Source organism: Thunnus maccoyii, chromosome 23 (genome assembly GCF_910596095.1).
Source record: "Thunnus maccoyii chromosome 23, fThuMac1.1, whole genome shotgun sequence".
In the NCBI taxonomy this organism is placed as follows: domain Eukaryota; kingdom Metazoa; phylum Chordata; class Actinopteri; order Scombriformes; family Scombridae; genus Thunnus; species Thunnus maccoyii.
The window spans coordinates 5,192,562-5,209,575 of record NC_056555.1 but is presented as its reverse complement, the minus strand read 5'-3'; the positions used below and the strand labels follow the sequence as shown (position 1 = coordinate 5,209,575).

Sequence of the window (17,014 nt, the reverse complement as noted above, 5' to 3'; positions counted from 1 at the left end):
TTTTTTTTTTTTTTTTAAATGTTCCCACATGGTGAGGTGAGAGGGGAGACAGAACAGACTTTTTAGGCTGCTGGAAGAACTAGAGAGGGACTGAAATGGCTTTGAATTCATGTCCTGGATGAGCTGGGAGTGCTGAACTCTGCCCTACAAAAACAAAAGTCCACCTTGTGTTACTTAAAAGGCAATTATGAGAACACAAATGGCTAGTTATTGGTAGCATGTTTTTTGCTGATATGAAATCTACAACCAAGTCATGACCTTTAAAGTAGCTACTGTGTGTTGTCTTTGCAGGGCAGTAGTGACATCAGTGGGTAGCAGGGTGGGGGTAGGGGGGGGGGGGGGGGGAGTAAAACGTAGAATGACGACATGACCGTCCCCTTCTGATGATGCAAACATGAGGCCCAAAAGTTTCGGAGGCTCCCTCTATCCTTAAAACTATTGCATGATCACATTTCAGCTTTTAGAAAACCAAAAAAAAAAAATTAAAAAAAAAAAAAAATTGGCGTCTGCCTTAGAGTCTAGTGTCTTTGCTTTACAATTTGTACATCCAGTGGTATAACAAACCCAGCGATATATGACAGAAAAAACCCCTTTAGGATGACTACAGAGTCCACAAGCATGGAACATTCAAATATATTACACACTTGCACAGGAGGGCCTGACCGGAGTTCTGGCCACCTGAAGACGACTTTCACTAAAAGATACACACACTGGATTTGAGAGAGAGAGAGAAAAAAAAAAAACTATAAAAAAAAAACAAACGGACAAATGAACATAATGCAGAAAAATACTTGCAAATACTTAACATTCACTATATACAGACACGTGGCTCGCCGGGCTGTCACCATGGTGATGGCGATGGGGTTGGATCGACGGGGACGGCGAAAGCCCAGCAGTCCCAAGCATCGTACATGCAGTGGAGTTTCTTGGCAGGGAAATGAAGGGGAGGAGGGGGGGTTATTTCGGGGTTAAAATGCCTATAGACAGCAGTGTCGGACATCACTAAAAGCTACAGTCATACACTTGGAATATAGTCACTTCATTTTCTTCGTTACGTTTGGTAAGAAGAAATCCCCCAAACTGGAAAAAAACAAACAAAAAAAACCAAAAAAAAACACATACGAAAAGAAAAAACAAGTTACGGAGAATGATTTCTAGATTGTTTATGTACAGATACACATTCTTTACACTTCAGTCCATCCTGTTGCTGCTGCTGCGGAGCTGACTGCGCGGGGATCCAGACAGGAAGTGATAGGAGGCGGCCATGTCTGATGGGCCCCTCCTCTTCCTCTCTGTAAACAATGGAAGCGTCAGTCTGGGCCCTTCTGTTCAGTAACGGCCAAAAAAAAAAAAAAAAAAAAAAAAAAAAGACTAAAAAAATAATCAGTGCAATGTTGTAGGCAGACAAAAGACACACAAAACACATAAGACTTTACAGCTTCTTGAGAAAAACACATGGAATGAACCTTTTTTTGTAAACTCGTCTGTCCTTCTGCGGCGTTAGATTGTTCTCTTTTTCTTAAACTCAACTCTGTTGTTAATAAATACACTCGCTGCACGTCTCTATAGAGTTTTATGAAATTCTCGGGCTTCCATGTCAAACAGCTACAGGTACTCTTTAATAATTTTTTTTTCTCATAAAAACCTACTCAGCTAAAATGATGTGAAATGTAAAAATGATGGCGCTAGAACATAGTTACTTTATAAATAGTTTTAAAATAAATATACCTGTATCACATTGTCTGTAGGATATTTCCTGTCACGTCTACAGTGGTCGCCGCTGAACAAGTCCCAGTTCATGCACTTAACTCTGTTCATACTGCACACTAACTTTGACTTTACTAAAAAAAAAAAAAAAAAAAGAATCAGCTGACTATGTGTAGATGTGGATGGCTGTATGGAAGGAAAAAGTTAAATTTCATATTCAGTGGATGCAGTATTATCTCAGGAAGTGTCAGAAGTGGGACTCCTCCAGCGGTTCGACCTGTAACTCAACGTTTTCCTCTGATAAGTTGGCAAATCCTTATCAGGTTGACTAAATTCATCATGGTGCAAAATCATGACCTTAAAATGACATTCCCTTATCTCTAATCATACTCAAACAAATTCATGGTTTAAAAAACAAAAAAATTTCCTTCAGCTTCGCTGGTAACCAACAGTTCGTTATCACAGGAACAGCAGAGTTCCTGAACCAATCAAAAACAAAAAATACATACAGGGCACATCAACAGGGACACCATAAATAAGATATAAAGTGGGGAAAGGGAAGAACGATACTGCCATGTAATGGTGCTGCGTGTGTGCAGCGTCACGTCTCCAGTACAAACAGAAGAGCTATTATTTAGTAATCAGACTTCCTCCTGTCTGTCAGCCTCCCTCCTCTCCGTTCGTGCCTGGCAGCAACGCACCGTCCCAAGGGCTCAGGAGAAGAGACGAGGTGGAGGGGGTGAACAGCTGTGAAGGTACAGTAATGAAGTCTGATGTTGCAGAGTAATAGTAGTAGTAGTAGTAATAGTGATGAAGATGGAGGGAGGGAAGGGGGTGGGTGTAGGTGTGGTGTTGCCCCGTAACAGCATGCTAGTCCTGGCTGATTTTTTTTTTCTGTTTTTTTTTTTTTTTTTTTTTTGAAGTCTTTTGATCGGTGAGGGAGAAGATGGTCCAAAAAAAGCAAGCGCTCCCGAGAACTGCATCGCTCCGATATGAACGCCAAGGAGGGGCGGGGAGGGAAATCCTTCCAAACTTCCTTCCACCTGGTGATGCTCGACTCCCCCTCCCCCCCCCCTGCTCCCCACCCCCCTTCCTCTTCGTCATCATCCTCCTCCTCCTCCTCTACACCAGCTGGTAGCCTGAGCCAGACGTCTGGTCGTAGTCTATTGTGTACTGAGTGGTCCAGTCCACCGTCACAGGCCGGATCAGACCGCAGCAGCGGATCTCGAAGAAATCTATGAGGTTTCGGATACAGCCATGGCTGGAGAGAGACACAGAGAGAGAAACAAATATGTAATGTAAATATGTATCTGCCTGCCACAGTATGAGGGACTCACAACCACTACACCATCCCAAAAATTAGGTTTTAATAATTGTATTAAATTGTATTGTGCTGTATTGTATAGAACTCAGAGAATTGACTGCATCAGTATAATATAGAACCTACATATTTGACACCTGTGTATTTAATATGTATACAGTACTGCTTGAGAGTTTGTGAACCCTGATGAGCATGCTAGCACGCTGATGAGCTAAATGCACATTAGCATGCTAACGTGCTCACAATGATGATGCCAGCACGTTGATGTTTAGCAGGTTTAATGTTTGCCATGTTCACTGTGTAACATTTGCTAATTAGCGCTAAACGCAACTGAGCCGAGGTTGATGGGAATGTCATGAGTTTGTCATGTATTTTGTCATAAACCAAAACGGTGTGGATTATCCAGAGAGAACTGGGAAAATAAAACCAAAACCCATCTGGCTGAGAGGTGAGTGAAAACATAGATGTTTTCCCCTAATTTGGACCCTTGAACGGCATTAACCCTGCTGAGATGATGATCAGTTGTCTAACAAGACCAGGATCAACAACAGATGACTTACTTGAAAGGGCTTTCGATGGATGTGGCTGTGACTTTAAAGTGCTTATATCTCCGAGCGTTCATCCTCTCGTTGGTGGTGATTCCTAGAGCGGCGATCTACGAGACGTCAAAGCAAAGAGGTCAGCTAACAGACATACAGCTGGTGATATTAGTACATCAGGGTACAAGAGTCTGCTAATAGCTCAACTATACATCCCAGTTCTAAATAATGAGCTTCTTGTATAAATCAAACTGGTTTAAGGTCTTTAAAGCTGGCGGATAAAAAGTAAAGGCAGACCTGGTAGAGCTGACACATGATGAGCACGGCCACCCACATGAAGTGGAAGACGCTGTTGAGGAACATCCAGAACATCCAGGGGGAGCAAGAGGCGATCTGGGTCAGATAGAGCCAGAAACCATCCTTGGCGTAACTGGTGGCACAGTGGATCCTCCAGTCTGAGGAGAAAGAGAGGGAAGTAAGGGAGTTAGAGGAAGAATGGAAAGAGAGTGAAGTGTGGAAATAGAGGGGAGTAAACAAAACAACTCACAGGAGATGCAGCCGTACATCATCCAGCAGATCATGCAGAGCAAGAAGAACAGGTATCCCATGAAGTAGCGGTGATTCCCGCTTCCTGTGGAGGAGAAACAAACATGTCATGTCCTGTTCTCGTCTTTTTGGTTTCTCGCCGCGGCTCAGGTTCATTCACAGGAAAGAGAATAGTGGGAGTCTTTATTTTATTTATATATATTTATAACAGGAGTTGAATTTAAGACTAGATTAAACTACTAACCCTGCAACAAAGCAGATATGCAGCAACTACAAAAACTGCAAAAACAACTAGTGTGTTGAGGAGAAACATTTTTACAACTTCTTGCGGCCCAGCGGTCATCACCCTGCCCCCAACCATGTCCCAACAGGCTGGAGGAGAGACCTGTTGTTTGTTCAGTCAGTTTCCTCACATTTAAAGCTTCATCCTGACCACCTGCTTTCAAAATGGAAGTTCTACGAGCCCCTTGCACTCCTCCCCCTCCCCCCACTGTCTCCAGTCTGCTTCACAGACACCTCCTGACACACACACACAAAATTCTCCTTCTTCATTCCCTGCAGCTCGTCATTAAAGCCTTTTCTGCTGCGTCATGTTTCTGTTGTCATTCAGCTTCTGTCATTATTTGAAATCTTGACTCTTCTTTTCTGCCTTGTTTGCTTGATGTTCTGTATAAGCTCTTTATGTCATAAAGTACACACTACTTACTGCATTTTAGATTATGATATTTTATCAGAGGTTAAATTAAATGTATCTCAATCTGAGGATGAAAACTATGAGCAGCTGCTTGTTGGGAAGTGTGTGTGTGTGTGTCTTGTTGACATACCAACACAGTTCCCCACCCAGGGACAGTGGTGGTCGAACTTGGCGATGCAGCGGTTGCACACGGCGCAGTGTTTGGACCTGATGGGCTTCCGTATCTGTGAGGAAACACATGTATTGTTTGAATCTTATTGTTGCTATTATCCTCTTTACATCCATCATCTGCATCTATTTCCATGGAAGAAAGGAGTCTGAACTTACCAAGCAGGTACTGCAGAATATACTCAGGTCCAGGCTGCCTGTCTCTGCCAACTCCACAATTGTCTGGAAGAGGGAAACAAGAAACAAAAGCAGGATTGTAAAACATAAACGAGATAAATGGCCAAAAAAAAAAAAAAAAGACAAAGAATGAGCGAACGAGAAATTAGTCTTGCCAAGGTTTATTTGGCACTGCAACAAAAGGCCTACTGACAGTGTGAGGCTGTGATTTCCAGCTGAACGATCACACCAGAGGCTCTGATAGTGTGGGATTTGCTTTTTAATTCAATCACGAGTTTGTTTTCTGTTATGAAGGCAAAATGTTTTTTTCATAAGGGCCTTGGCTTTAATCCTATCTGCACAAATAAATGTTTCTCTTTTGTGTTTTTACAGTTTTATCTACGACTACCTCACAGGAAAGCTAGAGGTGGAAGGGGGATCCTCGTGCGGGGAAGGGAAAGCTTTGAAGCCTTTGATCTGACGTAGCCGACTAGCCTTTACCGTGCCGAGTCCTAACAATGCGGGGTAAATTTAGCTCGTCATCAAAGGCAGGATGGGGAATCGGGGCCCGGTGAGAAGCGGAGTCCCTGTTGTCCTCCATTAGAGTGTGATAATGAAGGATGGAGAGGCCAGGGAGGTGAGACGGGCCATGACCCTGGGCAGCGCGCCAGGAGTCAGCCGCTAACCATTCATAATCTCTGGTGAATTCAAAGCGGCTCTTTGCGCGTCTTGCTCTGAATGGGAGCTTTGACAGCTGAGGTAACGTCTCACGTGATGTCAGAATACTATGTGGGAAAAAAAACGCTCATATATCAAAACAAGCATGTCTAAAAAAGCATGTGCTCAGGATGCTTCAAACTCAAACATGTGCATGTTGAGGCTGAATTTCCAGTAACTTTACCTTTTTCTTCTGCTCCTCTGAGGCTTTGATGATTCCCGGATCAGACTTCCAGGATTTGCCGAAGTTGTAGAACAGAGCCAGGGTGTTTATCAGGAAGGGAACGTGGACAGTGGCGAAGGGGAGATGTGCAGCGAGGTTAAGGAAAATGGTTAACACAAAGCTTTTTCTGCTTACTTTTTGTTTCCTATTTTTATAAACTGGTGGGAAAAACACTTGTCATACCACTCTTGAACAATAAAACACTTTCCTGTACATTTACTTCAATGATGTGACACTGAGTCAGCGCTGGTCTTCATGGTGACTCAACAGACAGATAGAAATGATTGTCTCCTGGGACGCAGACAGCAGCTTTGTCTCATCTCAACTCACCCGGTCAAGTCTGTATCAACAGTTTGTCATGAATCCATTTAAGAGGGACCATAAGTCTGTTCATACATGATGTTCATTAGCTACACAGTTAACACACACGGCACAAAAAGAGTATTTGTAGTGAGAGGAGAGGGTTGAAAGAGTGCTCATACATTTACAGAAAAACTAGGTTAGAAAAACATTAGTTTGTCCTCAGTACAAAAGGAAAAGTATGAGTGATTTTATTATTTTGTAAGAAGGGAGTCAGAGGGAAGAGAGGATCATATCTACACCCACAGACCACTGGTATAAGTATGTTATTCTATTTCATCACATGACACAGACATGCTATTCCTGACTGAATAAACAAATAAGCTGTATGTTCTACAGCCTTGTGTAAAACCGTGGAGAGATAAAAGTGAATGTTGTGACAGCTGCGGGCTGGTCAAGTGAAGAATGTAACTGATTAGTAGCAGAGTCAGTCATGCAGGTGTGCATGAGTCAGCTGAATCCCAGAGGAACTCAGCCAAGTGACACTGAGAGGCCCAAACTTAAAGCCTCAACACTCTAAGTGCTTATATATGACTGACACTTTTGGAGTAACATCCAAGATTGAATATAAAACGATGACAGTATCATCATGGTGGCTCGGCAACTGAAACAACACAAATTAACTTTTTTTTTTCTTTGTAAAATTTAGTCCTCACAATGTCTGTATCATAAGACTACTGCATGTTGCAAAGTCACAAGTCTCAGTGGGAGACGTTAAATGACACCCATACATGAAGTAGTCATTCTTCTCTATAAGTGTTTACAATAGCCCTCTTAACATAGACTAGCAAAACTGGCTTTGCTACCTCGTCAATCCAAAGGTTACTAACTTCAGAGGAAATTCAAGAGAAATTCAAGAGAACTTCCTCCGCACGAATGGATGCTGGCAGGCCACAAAGCTTTCATTTGTTGCAAACTTGCTGTAAACATGTATGGAATATATTCTGTGGAAAAGAGCTAAAAGCTAGCTGTGTCTCAGGTTTTCACAATGTGAGAAAACATTTGCTACAACGTGCATTCAGAAAAAAGCAAGAGTCTACAGCCTTGCTAGCGGCTCTAAATGCTAACGCCAGCATGCTAACATGCTCACAAAAACAATGTTAAAAAAAGGTAATATTTGTTAACATTTGCCAATGTTAACAATTTAAAATTTGCCAATATTATACTTGTCAACAATCTTTAGCAGTCATAATATCTGCTATGTTTATCATCTTAGTTTAGTGTGTTAGCATGCTAACATTCCCATTTTTTGCACTCAACACAAAGTATTGCTGTGGCTAATGGGAATGTCATTATTTTTAAAAGGTATTTAGTCATAAATCAGTCATCAAGTATTGGACAAACTGAAATATATGAATATCTGTATCAACTTTCATAGCAATCCATCTTGTACTTGTCAAGATATTTGAATCTGGGCCAAAATGGTGGACCAACCAAGAGACCAACATTGGCATCCCTAGATCCATGCTGCTAGCATGGCAAAAAAAGTTGCCTGTCCCAGCTGCCTAACTGGACATCAAAACCTTGATTATCTCCAACCAAATTCTATCATCCTCCTCTAACCAAGTCGGTATAGCTGCACAAATAAGCTTCTTCTACTCAATTAGAGGGACTACACAATTTATTTCAAACTATATTCTGGGATCTGTATCGTCGAAATGCACTTGATGTGAACACCAGACACAAAAGGTTTCACCAAAAGTAGACACAACATCTACTGCTTGTCTTTCCATCTGGGAGGAGGTCTTTCCACTGTTCCTCCTCCAAGTTTCTCCCTTTTTATCTCTGTTAAAGGAGTTTTTCCTTATCCAAATAGAGGTGCTAAGGATAGAGGGCGTCATAAAACACAAAGCACAATAGCTACTAGCGACCATGATGGACAAACCATGATGCTGCAGGAATCATATCACATCTTGTTCCTCCTAACATAGAAATAACACACCCAACCAACAACTTTCATTTGTTGGTGAGGATGGGCTGACAGCCTCTGAAGTCATTCCTCCACAACATTTTCCCAGCACTGACAGAGTGAGAGAGGCCTCTATATGTCCCTAAAGACCACATGAAGCCATTGATCTTCATAATTATCTCCATAAAGAACTGGGTGTTCACATTATCCCTTTCTGAAATTGACCAGATAAGTAAAACACTCTCACTGGTTTAACTCAATGATGGGTGGAGATGCAGAGATGGTCCCGGTGATGATTACAGCTCCTAAGACAAATGGGGTTATAATGGTTCCTGGGGCAGAGATGCTCAGCACCTCCTGTAAGCCCCCATTTATCTTTTGAAAGGTTGAGTGGTGAGGTGTCTTTGACAAGGCTTCCCTAATAGCTAACAGCAGAGGTCAAGCAAGAGGGTCATCGGCAGATTTATCAATGTGGCTGTTTGAAGACTGCAATGGTGCGCAGATACAATGAAATGAATGCTGGACAACTGGGTCAGAATATATACAAATTGAATATTTTCTCGACACAATCAAGGACGAAAACAGAATTTCTCTTGAAATAGTCAAAGCGGTCTTCTATCGGTTTCATTCTCATACCAGCATCACCTTTCCTGCTGGAAATGCATTTAAGAGCAAAGTCTTTCATGCTTCGAGTTCTTGAAGAAAATACGATCCAGGCCTGGGAAAGACAAAAAAGTACTGTCATACAGCTCCACTCATGTCATTTGATCTGATTTCAACCACAGGCCTGAGGAGGATGATGAGCTCACAATGGCAGAATGTGGGTCAGAACTGGCAGATAGCATTTTTCAGTCTGGAAGGCGGAACGGAGGTGTGCAAAATACTGAGGTGCATTACTGGACAGCCTAGCAGAGACATCAAAAATGCTGAAAAACAAAGAAACAGAATGGCTCCTGCGTTATCTGTTGTATATTATAAGTCATTCAATGACAAGGTCAGCCTAACAGCAAAAAGTAAGATGAAATGTCTCTTTTCACAGTTGATCATGTGATCAGTCCAGCATACTTTGAACCAGATGTTGGAATCTTTCGGCCCATGACACAAATGAAAAGTTTATATTCTTGTTTTAAGATCCAAGTTCAACAGAAGTTAACTGGGACTGCAGGCACATAGAAATTGGGGGGACTAAACCAGTAACCCATACTGGGCCTCAGTCCACAGTTTATGTAAGCAGGATCTGAAGGGTTGGACAGAGTAAAGTGATGCCTCCCTTGACACCGCTGACAGAAGAATACAAAGGATGACGTTTTTGGAGGTTAAAGGCGCCAGTAAGCCTCAAATAAAGTGCTTGTCGAATGGACAAATTGTGGGGCTTTGTCTGACAATTTTTGTCACTTTCTGAAAGCTGACAGCGTCTGGCTAGGAGTGCGAAGGTGTGAAAGCGGGCAAGGTTTGATCTTCTCTCTGGAGCTTTCTTTTCTCATTTTTCACATAGCTGTGTCTGTCACTTTTCATTTGTACAAATGAGTGCAACACTATGAATGCCTTGGAGGGCAGATTTTCTACAAGGGTGTGCTGTTATTCCCATATATGAACAATAATCAGATGTCACTCCATTTCGGTGACTACAGGCTTTTCATCCCGCCTTAGAGTGTAGTCACACCAACTAGTTTTGCCAGTGTGTAGCAGTATCAAAGAAAATGCTTGTGGGAATACCTGATTGTGAACAGTGCCACTTTAAATGTATCACTTACTTCTTTCGTACTTCTAGTTGAAAGTTCTGATTTGCCTATCACTTGATTTACATAAATAAATGTGGTTAGAAAAAGTGCCACCACTCATTTGTGTGCAAGTAACAACTGGACAAGAACCAACTGTCCATGTAGATTCCCTGAGTGACCATAATTTACACCCACCTGCACAGCATTGCAAGACAAGAGCTAAACCCCCTTGTTGTCAGGAACATGCAACAACACGCCTTTCAATTGAAAAGAAAGAAGAAAAACACAGTTACTGGAAAGACATTCATTGCAGACACAAAGGACTAATGACCTTACAGCTGGAAGGCAAAAGAGAAGCCTGAAAAAAAAACAACTCATTTTCACAAGCAAATGTCTTTAAACATGAAAGAACCTGCCTGCAGTCAAAGGGGCAACTTTCCACATGTGAAATGATCCGTGTACGAACAAACGTTTAGCAGTGCACATGATGTCACGTCAACCGAGCCTTCGCTCTTAGAAGCTGAATGCATATGTAAAGCCCTGGCTTGAGAGTGCCTCACGATCTTGTATGTCACTAAGTTTGCCATGGACACTCCTTTAATCAGTTTAATGTTGAGTAGACACATCATACACCCAAAAAGAAATGCATGACAAATCCCAGCATCACACCCCTTCCAGTCTAAACTCAGTCATCTCTAATACCACACAAGAATCCTGCTCAAAACAGGTCTTAAAACAACTGAAAAGATCCTTGGAGCACAGTTTTCTTTTTCAATACTCTCAGGTCAAAGACATCTTAGTCTCCCTCCCCATTAGTGCAGCAGTGAAGCGTAAAATTAAATGCTTTCCGCAAACGAGAACTCCCCTCTCACCTCCTGCAATTAGCAGCTTCCCGAACAGAAAGGCAATTCTTCCATGAACCAAAAAAAACACTACTGTCAACAGAAAGTTGCTCTGTTGGGTTTCAACAACCAGCAGCTGCTACACACTCAACTCTCTGTCCTCAACTGTAACACACAGCGAGAGACAATAGAAACTAATCAGCATCAATTTAGAGGCATAACTAACTCCACATTTTACTCGCATTTGTTTCACCGACTCCTTCTGTTCTTTACGTTAACCTCCCTCCTTCCCGACTCCCTTTAATCCACTGAAACGGGCCTGTAACTCAATCTTACTGATGTGAGATGACAGTCTGCCAACATTTCAAGTACTTTTCCTGGTAATCTTAAGTCTTCTACCAAAATGCAACAAAGGCAGCAGAAAGCCGTAAAATCGATTTTTACGAGCCAATATTTTATGGAGATCACATGTATGCTAAATTTACTGGCCGGTCAAACAGATTCATAAAAAGCTCCTGGAATGCATTCTACAGGATGTGTCCGATATCTAAAAAGCCAAGAATAAATAGACCATTTCAACTGGTAAGTGACAGAACTGGAGGGATTTGAATTGATGCGTTTTCTCCAGTAAACAGACAGAAAGCCCTTTTCACACATGCACTGCAACCCTGAAGTTATCTAGACATTACTCAGAGGAGCTGTATGTGAGAGCACAAATGTCTGAATCAGTTGGACGGGACATTAAACTGAATTTACCCTGCCAGCTCCTTAGTGCAAAGTCTGTGTAATGTCTGATTGAGGCCATGTGTGAATACAGCAGGTCATTTTCCAGAGAATTAAGAGCGAGCGTCTGGGCGTGTCGATGACGTTTTTATCGTGCGATTAGCGCGAAACTGGAGGGATTCAAACATCGGAGGGGGAAGACGCCAACAAAAATATCTGACTGGAGAGACAACAACATTCAGAAACTTTGTTGGTAAAGGCTGACGCTAAATCGTCAGATAAATTCAAGGAACGGCAAGAGACTCAGTTGTTTATGATCAAACTGCTAACCAGCTACTTGACTGCACATACTTTTCTCATGTCCTGCCTCCTGCACGCTCTACCCAGGCGCCACACCTGGCCTAAACAAAACGTAAACGAGTCTTTCCAGTAGATGAGAACACGTCTGACACGGACAATCTCCTGGTTCCTGGTGTGTGCTACATGTGTGAAAGGGCAGCTCCTTGACAATGTCCGGACCTGATTCTCCAGACACTGTCTGGAGTTCATATGAGAAAAACAGCTAGAGTTTGCCAGGTCTCACAGCTCTGGCACTCTACTTCACAAATTAGTGGATTATGGGTGAATAAAGACTAGAGTGTGCCTTTTGGTGGACGGAGGAGCCCATCTGTCACTGTGAGGGGCTGGAAAGAGGAGCGCACTACAACTTGGCTGACAACATAATCTGTATTTAATGCAGTGGAATGGGTCAACAGTCATTCTTTGCTGAAATTGTGAGAAAACACTGAGCTCTTACTTTCTGGCTCACTGCACGTCCCTCTAGATAAGATTGTCAGCTAAGTGCCAAAACTGAACACTGATTCAGTGTTGTTGCTTTCTCAAACAGACTGAGGTGTATTTGCAAATATGGGATTTAGGAAAACAATTTGACCGGAAAATGTATAAATGTATATCATCAACTATAGTGTGATCTTAGCTCCCCAAGAGCTGCAGCTGAGAGACAGAGATGCTTACACGCCGCTCACGTCTCTCTTTCTATGTGGATTCCCATTAAGACAGAAAAGGATATCATTCCAGAACCAGTAGAACCAGGTGGTGTACATCCAGAACTTGGTGGCTAGGTAGATTCCCAGAGGGAGAGCGCTGTGCATGGAGTGGTCGAAGAAAGCCCTACGAGGAGAGAGAAGAGAGAAGAGAGGAGAGAGGAGAGTTATCAGCACAATTTATCAAATGTTTAATGTTTAATTCTGAGGTTTTTGTTCATTGAAATTTACCAGCGTGTTTGGTGCTTTGCTGTGTCATATCTGCACTGCACTCTCTGAGTTCAACAGTCAGTCAGCTAACAGTGTGGGCAGCACAATAACATCTGCTTTACACTGACTCTCTGTCATAGTAAGTGGGCACAGCCTGCCAACAACACTCTCACTATTACTGGTGATTGAGTGTGTTTCTCACAAGAGAAACCATGATTATGATGTAAACACGGTACTTACACTCTACAATACTTTATGTGTTTTACACATTACAATCCACCAGAAGGCTGGTGGTATACACACAACAGTGTAGTATCAGGGTTTCCCAAAGGAAATTGATCGCAATGCTGACCCTACTGGGTAAAATGTGTCCAGCTGTGTTCACTAACTTCAATTTATATTACATTTTCATCACTAATTCCCAGCTGTGTATAACAAGAACTCCTAGTTACACAGTTTATAAATTAAGATGACTTGGGCTCAGATAGGTGGCAGAAAATTAAAGAATGGATTAAACAATTACAAAATAATTAATTGATTGCATTCAAGTTTTTGCTAAAATGTACACATGTAAATTACATGTCCATGGCGGGTAAGAGAAAACAATCAACCTGAAATTTAAAGATTTTGAAGACTATTCAAGACCTGCAGATACCTTGAGTAACCTGTCTGGGGTTTTTTCCCCCTCACACATCTCTGTCTCTAATTTTTACAACAAAAACAGAACGTTTTCTTTTCCACAATATTGTGACGTGCTGCTCTGATTGATTACTGCAAAATAAACACAAGACGTGATCAATCGCCTGCTGAGCTGAATCAGATTCATCTCATCTTGTTATGAACGTAGTTACCAGATGACAGTTTAAACACTCTCCTCACAATATGTCTCTTTTGAATGAGCACATTTTTATTTCAGCCATTATTTGAAACAGACTCAATGTACACACTGTGCATATCTAGGCATTCTTCCTGCAGATGTGAAACCTGCTCACTATTGCATGTATAAACAAAGACAAACCATCATGCAGTCAGACAGCAGCAAAAATAAACCGAACCGTGACCTGATGACAGTACAGCACAACTCCACAGCACTAATATTCACAGTAAGTATTTAAAGAATGTCAGTAAACATTAAGCTAACACACTGCTTAATGTGTGTTATTGTAGTTGCAAAGCTAACAGTAGTGAGAAGGACAACAAACTACAGCAGCAGGAGCAGATGGCAGAGCTAATGGGGTTACAATCTGTCACTGCAGGGTGTGGAATGTTACCAAATTATGAGTGTTTGTTTGCACGCGAGAATATGCGTATGTACAGTTTATGTGTCTGTGTGTTTATGTGATTGAGACGTACTTGGAGAGGAACTGCACAGCGACCCAGACGCCAGCGTACATGACGCCCTTGATGAGCCAGGAGTCGATGTCCAGATCAGCGATGAAACCCACGAGCCAGATGACCACGAAGGGCGTTCCCAGCATCACCTTCTGCCTGAACTCCTGCAGGAGGAAGAAGGAGAGGAAGGTGGAGTGATGAGTAGAGGAAGGATACAGGTGACGTTTTTGCGAGGATTGTAAAGTCAAACTGTACGTCGGGGCAGTTTCCATCTTTTTAAGTTATAGTGCTGATAACAGTTTGTTCTGATTACGAGAAGATTGAAAAGTCACAGCTAAAATAAAACCACAGTATGTTGTAAACTGATATTTATAGATACTCATGTTTTTTATGAAGTTTATATAGTGCCTGGGTGGATACAGAGAGTTCAGTGTTACAACCTGATGTATTGTGACTTTTTTATTAGATATGTATATTTTTTATTTGGTAGACATGGACACAGCAGTGAAAGCAGGTTAGCTGTAGCTCACTAATCTATAAAGTCTCTACTGACAGCAACAGGACATGACACTGGGGAACTGCACTAAACTATAGTGATTTATCATCTACTTACAGTATCTATAAACCAACTGTCACTATCTCTTCCCAGCAATGTGCATTCATTCTACTAGCACTGTACAGAAAATGATTAACTCTACTCTTTACCTTTATTAACTAACAACATCCCGGCAGACAGACAGGTGGAAAGACAAAACATTTATGCGTGTTAAAAGAGAGGAAACAGAGGATGATGGTCTTGCAAGCATTGTCTTTGAAAATTATAATACAAAATCAGCACATGAACACTTAAACCCTTAATTTACCAAACCTTCTACCAGGGTGGAAAAATGACCAACCACAGATGTTGGTATTGGTGTGTTTTTGGCTCATACGTTCGTTTGCTGTATCACACACTCTGTTCCAAGTTCAAAGCATGGATAGAAAAACATACATACATGTAAATTACCACCTGCGATGGTCAGACTAGACAGTAAAAATGTAACCTTCCTGCTTCTTTCCTGTATTTTCTGGGTAAGCGTATTGTTAAATGTAACCCGTTATTTAAGAGTCGTCTCCTTCCTGTCAGACTGGGACCGCGACAGCTTTTAGACACAAAGGTAATCACTATCCTAGACATGCTGTGACAATGCAGCGGTGCGGAGGTTCAGCCTGGACATGCTGGTCTGAGTGTGTCTGTTTGAGCTGAGACAAAGAAAAGGAGGTCAAACGGGGAGTCATAAAGGTTTGTGTGTGTCTTTACAGGGAGGTTTAGACGGATAGACTTGATCTCTTATTTCTATTCTATCGCTCTCTGTCCTTTTCTTTTGGTTCTGCCTGATGTGTTTGACAGCGTGTATGTGTTTGCGTACCTTGTCCATCTTCAGTCTCTTCAGATAGGACGGGCTGTCGTAGCCTTTGGCCTGTCGCGCTTCCTGTAAATGATTTATCATCCAAACGTTCTTCCTTTGCTTGGCGAGGTCCAGCGGTGTTTCACCCTAAAAAAAAAACGACAAAAGACGAGTCTGACACATCTAGCTTTCACAACGAAAACACTAAAGACATTGTTGATTGTCATTTGTTTAAAGCAACACACTCCTATCAACATATTAATGTGACAGAGAGTGGTGGTAAACTAAGACAGTCAATCCAGCTGTGAGGAGAGCGTTACCTTGATGTTCTGAGCATCAACGTTAGCGTTGGCGTCCAGCAGCAGGCTGATGACAGTGGTGTTGCCAGCCAGCACAGCCCAGTGCAGCGCTGTGTTCTTGTGATATTTGTCGCCCAGGTTGACAGACACGTTGAAGGTCAGTAGCAGCCGGGTGGGGTCCACGCTGTCATACAGAGGCACGAATCAAATCAGGCTGAGTCACATTAGTTTGAAACTACCTGACAGACAGGCTTGTCACAACACGTTAGAGAAAGTTATGATGCAACATTTGGAAATAATATTCCAAATGTTCATATTTAACACTTTCTATCCCATCACTTTTGACTTTACACTACTCTTGTGGTAATCAGAGAGCTACCTGGTGATTTTTCCTCCGACATTCTGCCTCTTTAACCTATTCTCACATTCATTGGTTGTGACTCAATCAGAGTAAAGCACCACATTTTCACTGCAGGAAAGCCATCAACGTTGTAAGAAAACTATCCATCATTTTTGCTTATGTGGTTTAATTTTTTTATTGATTTACATAAACTAGTTAATCATTACCTCTTAGTTAAAGGTAGAGTCAGTGATTCTGGAGAAAGATTGTTTAATACACTTTTTGTCAAATTCAGCAAATATCTCCTCATGGTCCGCTAGCTGTCTGCTCTGTGTGTGTAATGAAAAAAAATCTGGTGTTTAAACAAAGCACTGGCTCTGTATATGGGAAACAAAGAAAGTGGCTCAGACTGAGCCACACAACAACACTATTCCAGCCAATCAGCAGCAGGGGGTGTTTGTGCTCACGCACAGGAAAGGGGGAAATTATCAATGCAGCTGTCTGTGTGAGGACATGACAGTCTCCTGTCTCCAGCAACTGTTGAATGGTGAGTGAGGGCTGGGAGAGGCTGTGGCCAATTCTCATAGGAAGTGTTTTCTCACAGAACAGATACTATTTTATTAAATGTATCAATCCACACTGAATCCAAGACAGTCTCATGGAGACCCTCAATGTTTTTTTATGCTCCGAGTCTGTTTCTGTCACATTTAGTGAAGCGTAATCTGAGCAGGCAGCCCTTTAAATCACACAAATATCCCACTGTATATGTGTTTTCA

At 42.0% G+C, this 17,014-nt stretch overlaps 1 protein-coding gene across 1 annotated transcript in view; it reads right to left on the bottom strand.

The window, feature by feature from the left end:
- Nucleotides 1–323: 323 nt before the first annotated feature.
- The window catches only part of zdhhc17 (zinc finger DHHC-type palmitoyltransferase 17), a 34,851-nt gene continuing 18,160 nt past the window's right edge, over nucleotides 324–17,014 (bottom strand). The window contains exons 7-17 of the mRNA XM_042403404.1: nucleotides 15,920–16,082; nucleotides 15,621–15,746; nucleotides 14,233–14,375; nucleotides 12,696–12,796; nucleotides 6,033–6,157; nucleotides 5,135–5,197; nucleotides 4,938–5,031; nucleotides 4,115–4,198; nucleotides 3,865–4,022; nucleotides 3,589–3,683; nucleotides 324–2,968 (exon numbers count right to left, since the gene is read on the bottom strand). Coding sequence (XP_042259338.1) covers nucleotides 2,830–2,968; nucleotides 3,589–3,683; nucleotides 3,865–4,022; nucleotides 4,115–4,198; nucleotides 4,938–5,031; nucleotides 5,135–5,197; nucleotides 6,033–6,157; nucleotides 12,696–12,796; nucleotides 14,233–14,375; nucleotides 15,621–15,746; nucleotides 15,920–16,082 — 1,291 coding nt within the window. The 3' untranslated portion in view covers nucleotides 324–2,829. The remainder of the gene's footprint in view (nucleotides 2,969–3,588; nucleotides 3,684–3,864; nucleotides 4,023–4,114; nucleotides 4,199–4,937; nucleotides 5,032–5,134; nucleotides 5,198–6,032; nucleotides 6,158–12,695; nucleotides 12,797–14,232; nucleotides 14,376–15,620; nucleotides 15,747–15,919; nucleotides 16,083–17,014) is intronic.